Raw genomic sequence first — 8,797 nt, 5'->3', positions numbered from 1 at the left:
GCTATTTCTAAGAGAGAAAAAATATTTGATACTGCTAAATGGTAGTAAAATTGTAATGCAAAACTGCCAAAAATATTTAATAATATTTACTCCAACAATTCTCCTCATGGCATCTAATTTTTGGGAGTTGTTTGAACTATCAAGCATTACTTTTAAATCATCATGCCTGAAAAAACAAATAAGAAACAACAGTAACTTATAAAGAAAATAATAATAACATAAAGTAACACAAACATTTTATCAAATTTACAGAAATTATGTTACTCTTACTTTTTTCCAAAATGTCCAGTGATAAATGAAACAACTGATTGTGCTGTATTAGAACTGCTAGAACTGGTAGGATATATAGAATGACCAACAGAAAGAGCTGGCATTCCATCATTATTGTTGTAAGACACAGCAGAAGAGCCAGCCATTATTATAATATACTTGACCTTAATATATATTTGACCTTAATGCATAAGTATATAACATATATATATGTATATATATATATATATATATATATATATATATATATATATATATATATATATATATATATATATATATATATATATATATATATATATATATATATATTAGTAATGAACTTTCAGAGGCTACTCCATGATTGTAAGTGCTTTATCAGCTGCAATTTTTTCAAATATGATTTCTCTGCTAGACAAATTTACTTGGAATTTTTATTCAGCTGAAAAATAAAACTATTTCTTAACAGAAGCTTTCCTGAAGGAATGATGCAATATATTAATATTTGTCTTGGTCTTTGAATTCCTGCAAATTTAATCTTATCTCCCCCAACTCTTTTTCTTTCATATTTAAGACAGTTGGATCCAAAAAGTTAAAACTTGGATTTGTCACCCCTTTTGATTGATCTAAAGCCACTATAACTTTTTTACTAATTTTAAATTTCAAAAGCATGGTTAGTTGGCTGTTATATTTCCAAAAAGACTGAATAATTGATTAATAAATAATAAGTATGTTTTGCACAAATCTGGAATGAAAAATAATTTTAACCATAGCCATATAGACATAAAAAAAAGTAGGTAAAATACAGGTTTATTAGTAATAATATTAAACAGAGTTCAACTTTATTTGGATTTATGAGATTCCTACAGCTGACCAGGTTCCTGCATCAATTACTTAGTACTTTACATAGATATCCTGTATTTTCTGACTTATTTATAGTACTATTGCTAAAATGATAAGTCAAATGGTGGATGTAAATTTACATACATAAAAGAGTATTCACAGACATTTCTTAAAGCTATAATGGTTATGTAATAACTCTTTGCTACATTCCTTCTTTGTTTATTTATTGTTTTTTTTTTTTGTTTTTTTTTTTTGCAAATATTCTAAGTAGCTTAATGAGTAGCTGAAAGAGTTTGCTACCAAACAAAAGTAACACCTTTTTTTATCCTCTAGACTCCATATGCAATATATAAATTTTGCTTAAGAAAAGAATTATGTTGCGTACCGTATTAACGAAAACTTATATTTGAGGTATTTAGTTAAGAAAGTTTCTCGGGCGAATTGAGGTCACAGAAGTTGACTTTTCTTGACGTCGGAACTTATTTCGACTTTGGGATTTAAGGGGGCTTGATTATACCTTGAATAATACTATTTTTATGAAATGCATTATCATTAAAGAAGAACACCAAAAGATTTTATTTATTTATTTTTTTAATTAACAAAATTAAACGTAATTATTCTTTAAAATAAAGTTTACAACCTGTAAAATAAAGTTTATTCTATCTAAATAATCATAAAATCCTGGTTATAGCTTTCATGACCACTTGATTGACAAACTCACGGGCAGACCGGGTTCAAGGGGTTGACACGCCTGAGGTATATCCATATTTCGTTATTTTTTTTTACTTTTCAGATATTTTTATTGTGCTTTTGACTTAGTATTCAACGTGTCTTTATAATCAGGTACTTCAACATTTATACCTAATTCTGTGTTTTTGTTGTTTTTATTGTTGTTTTTAAGTAATCGACTCTTATCTCAAAACATTTCAGTTAACCAAGCTAATGGTTTCAATTAATTCATTCCAGTACAAATATTCGAGGTTAGGTTTGCCAGATTTTGGATCGAATAACTACCAAAAACTCCAATTTATTCATTTTCTTACCAAATTTATTATCGCTTCACCTCTTCTTGTCGGTTATTATCTGATTTCGTTCGCTAAAAAAATATCTACTTGAATTACCTTAAATAGTTCAAGCTGATGCAGAGCAGTCACTGCATCAGCTTAAACTAACCACCTGGTGTCGCCCAATCCTACAAGTGAGAGTTTATACTAACTTAAAAAATTTTCCATCAATGAGTAGAAAAAGAAAATATTAAATAAATTTCTGGAGCCAAAAACAATCTATGAAGTCAATAAACCATTTCTTTTGACATAACCCTTTTTAATTCCTAGCTTCCTTGGGAACCAAAATGAGTTATGTCAACATAATTGGTTTGATAAATATCCGTGGCTTGATCACAACATGGCTAAATACGTTGTCACATGCTTTATATGTGAAAATCAGCAGGAAATCTTGAGGCAGACCGGTGTAAAGACCGGTGTAAAGACCGGTGTAAAGAAGACGTATTTCGGGTAATTCCGTGTCAAAACAACAACAAAATTTCAAAAAAATAACCCACTATCTCTAAATGACTTAATTCTTTCAACAAAGATACTTAACTAGGCTAAAAAGAATTCCACAAAGTTGTTTTAAACAAATCGGAATATTTTAAAAGTTATGCTCGTTTAAAATTCAAAACTTTGTAACATTTTTACTTATCATGCGCCCCTAGCAACGTCCTTAGTAACAAGAAAATGTCAATACATACGTTGTTACCTTAACTATATTATTTCATAATTTGAAATTTTCCACATATTATTAGATGCTAAACCATAAAATTATACTAAGAAATAATAATTTTTTATATTTATTAATAAATCAAAAAGAGTAAACTGGCATTTTTAATAAAATTTAAAAGTAAACAGGCTTACTATAAGAGGAATTACAGAAAAGGTTATGATCTATATATTTCCAAACTTCATATTCTTAAAGTATATATAAATACCTAAAAAAAAAAAAAAAAATTGAGTTGTTTTTCGACTCACTAATCTAAAAAATTTAATTTTTATTTTTGATTGAAAGAATATTGAGAATGAGACAGAAAATTGATAGGTATTTATGTTTAGGCACAACCAGAAAGTAAGAGTTCTTACTTATGTGTAAAACTACAATATGCATATGTAATAAACTCAATTAAAAATACTTAAATATTAAAAACAGGCATTTTCACTCAGAGCTAGTCAAAAATAAGAGGTATTTTCACTTAGGTATAAAAATGCAATATTCATGACATACATGTCTATGAATAGTATTCATGTCCGTAAATAAACTCAATTTTAAATATCAAAACACATTAATTCTTTGAATTCCATGTTTTTATGAATTGACAAATTTATATTCAAATCAGTGAACTTCTTCACATATTCCTTTGTTTTTCTTTGGACTGTAAAATAAAACAAAATTAGGTAATATTTGTTAACAAATGAAAAAATATTGTCATATACATATCATAGACATATGCAAACTGTCAATTCTAAGAAATAATTGATAAAAGGAAGCAAGCAAATGTTTTTTAAGATTCAAGGGCCATGTTGGTGCATAAATTTAAATCCCACATCAACTTTGCACATCACTTTGCATCTCACAATTTTTAAACTTGTAAGTCAAGATAGGGATAGTGTCATCACTGCAGTATTTCATCTTAACTTCATTTTGACATACAGGAATAAATTCATGAAAGTCTCTTGTTCCTGGTATTGTTTTTACATTTTTAAATCGTTCAGATTGTAATAATCTTGTTTCTATCAAACTTTCACTTGAAATATAAATAAAGTTTATACCTTTGATGTTGTTAGTGCAATATGTAAACATATCACGTGAGTTTAATATTTGATTTGTAGAAACTCTCTGCAAACTAGCATTAGCTACAGGCCATTTAACTGTTCCTCCTATACCATCACAAGGTTGCTTTCCATGGCTGGTTGCAAAGAAAACCCATTTTGCATCTATTCCAAAGTCTGATTTATGCTGACATAGATTAAAAATATTTTTGCAGTTTTTATATTGAGATGAACAGCCATCAGAAAAGTAGATCACATTTACAATGCTGGGTATCTTTTGCTTTAGATTATTGATAATTGATTTTTGTACCTCGTAAACCATTGGTACATCATGATTGTTATCATCTGATATAATGCAATATGAAGTGGATTGCAACACTTGATTTTCTTTATAGTACACAACTACTGGATGAAGTGTGCACTGAAGATTATTCCAATGAAAACCTTGTACTTCATCCTGCACAACAAAACTATAGTTTTCTGCAAAATCTCCTAGAACTATTGCACTATTTGATGGCAGTTCTTCTTTAAGATTTTTTAAATATTTAGATTGGCATTTAGAAATATATGAATGTGCTGTTAGCTTGACTAGTTTTTCCATCACCATATTTACATAATCTGGTATGCTTACAAGCTGTATAACTAAATCTGATCTATCAGTAGTAACCCATTGGTTAAATTCGATAGTATCTTCTTCCTCAAACTGTCCTATTAGTTCGAATAGCTTTTCTTCTAATTTAGATGTATTTTTTGGACATTGTGTACATCGATGTAACATGCATTCTTTGTTTTGCATATCACAAACAATAAATTTATATAGTTCATGGTAATCAATTTTAATGGGTAGGAGAATTAACTTCATGTTTTGATGGTAGATACAAATGCACACAGAATGGGTTCCTGATGAGTTTGGCAAAACACACCATTTAGGTCTTAAAACACAAAACTTGGAAAAACCTAACTTTACATGTGGATATCGAACTTTAAATGAATAACTCTTTTAAGCTTGATAAAAGTAGTCGCTTTTGCATATGGAGTTTCCAACTAACACTTACAAAATCCTTTTGACCAGGCATCTGGCGAGAGTTTTCATCATCTTCATAAAAATATTTTACTAAAGTATTTATTTGATCAGGGAGCATTTTACCTCGCTTAGTTTGTGGAACTGCAAGAATTCCTTCCTTCTTTGCTAAAGATCTAGATTTTATTATTAGATACTTTGAAACACCAAAATACTCACTAGCTGCTTCAATTGACCATTCTTGTGGGCACAAAGTCAATATTTGAATTTTGTCCCTAAATGAACAGCATTTTTCAAGTTTATCTTTTATCAAAACTAACATATTTTCGAACTGAACAACTTTTTTTTTTAAATCAAGAATATATTCATTATCAAAAACTTCAACTTCTGTCAATGGAATTTTTAAAGAACTTGATAACTTTTCTTTGAAAACTGTTGTAATAGTTTTAATTTTTTTTTTCCCAATACTCATACGATTCGCAAATGGCTGTCCATGAAGCTTGACTGGTGACACGCCAATTATACTGAGACAATCCGAAAGTTCTTGTCTGTTTTTATTTATATCAGCTTCTTGTTGAACGTGAAATACATTTTCTTTATTTATACTTTCATTTGTGTAATCATCAGAAATATCAATGTTATCAGTATTAATTTCAGTGGAAGCTTTTAATTTGACTAAGCAATTTGTACAAATTTTTTGACCAGGTACAATATTGAACCTGTTGTTTAAAGCTATGGTTCTTAACGTGACTACTCTGAGAGATGCTAAATTAAAAAATATAACTTAATAAAATAAAATATGCCTAGTATTAACAAACATAAAGACCTTAAAATTATGACAAAGTAACATTTATAAAAAACTTTATGACAAGCTTTACTAACCTTTGCACGGTCTTTTGTGAACTAACAGTGGATCACAGCATTTATTCTGAAACACAGGGAACTTCTCAAGATAGAACTTTTGATGATGAAAACATAAGTCAATAATCAAATCAGGAGAAACACCAGACCTCAGTGCAAATAAATTTTGCTCATCTGGAGCTAAATCTTTAAAAAATATTATTCCAATGTGGTTTGTATATGTTAACTTGTGACAATTTGATTTTAAAATCAATCCAAGAGAGCATTGTGATGTTCCAGCCATTATCAAAATATTTAATTTCAATATTTTATTTTTCTAAAACCAACATTAAATAAATAATAATTTCTAACATGAGTATTATAATCAAAACTTTATTTTAAAATAAATAAGTGTAATCATAGCTGTTACACTTATTTATTTTCAAAATAAAAATGAATTTCTGGTTTCTTGTCTAACTAATTAAATGGAGCAAATGGTTCTAACATTTGAGTATTATATATAATAATACTTATGTGAGAAATTATAATTTTTTTGTGAGAATTTGTTTTAGTTATAATCTCTCTATGGAGATTATAACCAAAACGGTAAATAAAAATGCAAAAATAAAATTGCAAAAGTAAAACAATAATAAAATAGATATGTGCATTAAAAAACAGTGAAATAATTTTTGACTCTTACAGGTATTTATATATAAACTATTATTGTAAAGATTTAAAATGAATAGATCAATACCTTTTCTGCAATTAATCTTAAACTATACATGTTTACTGAAAAATTATTGATAAAAACCCGGTTTTCATCTTAAAGTTTTTATTCAAATATAAGATCTAATAACTTTAAGTAATGATTTTTGACTTCTTTCTTCAAAAGTTTCTATGCCTATTAAATTTTGTAAACATATAGTTAATGTAACTGTGCATACTTTAACATTTAAGTGTTGCTATAGACGTTGCTAAGAGCGCGGAGAATAAAAAAAATGTAAAAAATCTCAAACTTCAAAGACCCATAACTCTCAAAATAATGAAATTGGCTCCAAATTATTTTTGATTATTCCTAACGACGGTATTAAATGCATTTGTGCCAAAAATCAAGTATTTCTGAGATGGTGGGTTATCTCGACTTGTTGTTTTGACATGGAATTACCCTTTCTTGAGAAAAGTTTCGAAGTTGGAATTCGGTTCCTTTTAACTGAACTTTTGTGACCATTCTGCTAAGTAATACCGCATTACTGATTTCAATTTTAAATATTAAAAATTCAGCTGTCACCGACAACAGTTGTCGATGACAGTTACTGTATGAGTACTTTCTGAAAATTATTAAAATAAAATAGCAAATGTTGTGGAAATTATGATAATGTATTCCAAAAAGTAAAAAAAATGACTCGTGGAAATTTCGTAATTATATTTATGTAGTAAAAATTTGTGAAGAGTTGACTAAAAAACATTTTTTCTGTGGTAAAGTAGAAAATATCTATACTTTTTTAAATTTTGGATAAATATATTATTGAATATTGTGTAAATTTATTTATAATTACTAATCCGTTGCTGAAGTGTTATGAATGTTGTCATAATGCAAAGGCCCCTTCCAAGCTTAATCTTCGAAAACTGAGTGATTTAAAACGATGACGCATGTTATTTTAGTGGTTGTCCAAATAATGTTTTGTTACCTTTTTAACATCGGTTTGTAATCAGTGAGGAGGCCTCGTTTAACTTTTTGAAACAGCTTAACCAATAAACGTGCATTAATCGTAATTGAATATTTCAAGCCATTAAAAGGAATGTTTTTATGTCAACAGATTTGTTTCAGCAGATTTATTACAACAGATTTCTTAGAAGTTTTTTTAATTATCTTGATTTAAAATAATCGTTCTTGTGAAAAAATGCACAAAATCAGATTAATTTTAAGTTACTCCAGGTAAGCAAACATAATTAAAGAAACCGGATAAAATATTGTTTTCGTGAAAGCTAAATTTTCGAACGTCAGCTACTTTGTTCTATCCTAGGAAATTAAAGGGAACTTTTATGACTAACTTTGTTCGAATAAGCGACCAAGACTTGCCTCATACAGAAATAATACATAATTACGTCTATTAAACAGACGTAAAAGTCAGATAGACAGTTATAATTCGAATGCTTGAAAAGATTTTAATCTCCTGAAAATAAAAAAAATATAACTCAACATTTGAACAGCTGAGTTTATTATTATTAAAGGTATGCCAACAATTACTAGCATGGTTTCAGTTTTATAAGCGATTATCGATTTGATAAACAATATTTAAACAGAAACCGATAGACCGTAACATTTTATTTTAAAAAACCTTCGCTCTTTGTTCAAAAGAAAAAGACGGAAGTAGTGAATCATGTTACACAATTAAACGTGGAAAATTTTTCGAAATCTGATTACGTGAATAAAGCTGTAATAGAAGCGTTGCCAATATATTTACCAACGGTAACCGAACTGGTTACTTACGAGATTTTCAAATTAAATAAAAATATGGACGAGACGAAAAATAACGTCAAAGAAGGCTACCTGTTCGTACAGACTTCATCTGTTTTTAAACATTGGGGATCTTACAAAGCAAAGTATTTGATTTTAACCAACGACTACTTATATTGTTTTAACAGATGCGGAGAAATATCTTCAATTCCAAAAGATGTAATTAGTTTAGACGATGTTTCAGTAATGGTGGAAGAAAGTAGGCGAGGTTTTAGCAAACGATTCTTGATTAAAATAAAAACAAATAAAATGAATAAGAAATGTTTTACATTTATTTCTTTTGAAGCTGAAGAACGCGACGAATGGTTGAGCTGCATTTTACAAGTTTTAGCTGCTAAATTTACGGAAAGGATTTCTGAAAACAAAAATGAATCACACTCTAAAACGAAAAGAACTAGTTTATTAGTTGACCCGGAAAAAGTGAAGCTGAAATCTTTAAGTTGCTTAGATTTAACTAATATGGGAGTAGTTATAAACGACCCTTTCACGTCCCATCAAAGTATC

At 28.4% G+C, this 8,797-nt stretch overlaps 3 protein-coding genes across 3 annotated transcripts in view; all 3 read right to left on the bottom strand.

The window, feature by feature from the left end:
* Window positions 1–460, bottom strand: part of LOC145188375 (AP-3 complex subunit beta-1-like) — a 14,609-nt gene extending 14,149 nt beyond the window's left edge. Inside the window, exons 1-2 of the mRNA XM_090086690.1 lie at window positions 271–460; window positions 91–166 (exon numbers count right to left, since the gene is read on the bottom strand). Of these exons, the coding sequence (XP_089942816.1) occupies window positions 91–166; window positions 271–416 (222 nt within the window). The 5' untranslated portion in view covers window positions 417–460. The remainder of the gene's footprint in view (window positions 1–90; window positions 167–270) is intronic.
* A 3,075-nt stretch (window positions 461–3,535) lies between these two features.
* LOC149892994 (uncharacterized) lies at window positions 3,536–4,776 on the bottom strand. Its single transcript, XM_090069537.1, has one exon. It carries the CDS (start codon window positions 4,774–4,776, stop codon window positions 3,691–3,693), a length of 1,086 nt encoding a protein of 361 aa, XP_089925663.1. The 3' UTR covers window positions 3,536–3,690.
* LOC149892993 (uncharacterized) lies at window positions 3,536–6,987 on the bottom strand. The gene is made up of 2 exons (XM_090069547.1): window positions 5,818–6,987; window positions 3,536–5,700 (listed from the first exon to the last, which is right to left on the bottom strand). Exons 1-2 carry the CDS (start codon window positions 6,077–6,079, stop codon window positions 4,898–4,900), a joined length of 1,065 nt encoding a protein of 354 aa, XP_089925673.1. The 5' UTR covers window positions 6,080–6,987; the 3' UTR covers window positions 3,536–4,897.
* Between the last annotated feature and the right edge of the window lie 1,810 nt (window positions 6,988–8,797).

This window comes from Hydra viridissima, unplaced genomic scaffold (assembly GCF_058129835.1).
Source record: "Hydra viridissima isolate aposymbiotic clone 2 unplaced genomic scaffold, HvirCarnegie_v1 scaffold_1, whole genome shotgun sequence".
In the NCBI taxonomy this organism is placed as follows: Eukaryota; Metazoa; Cnidaria; class Hydrozoa; order Anthoathecata; family Hydridae; genus Hydra; species Hydra viridissima.
The sequence above is the reverse complement of the archived record's forward strand: the minus strand, read 5'-3'. Positions and strand labels throughout refer to the sequence as shown.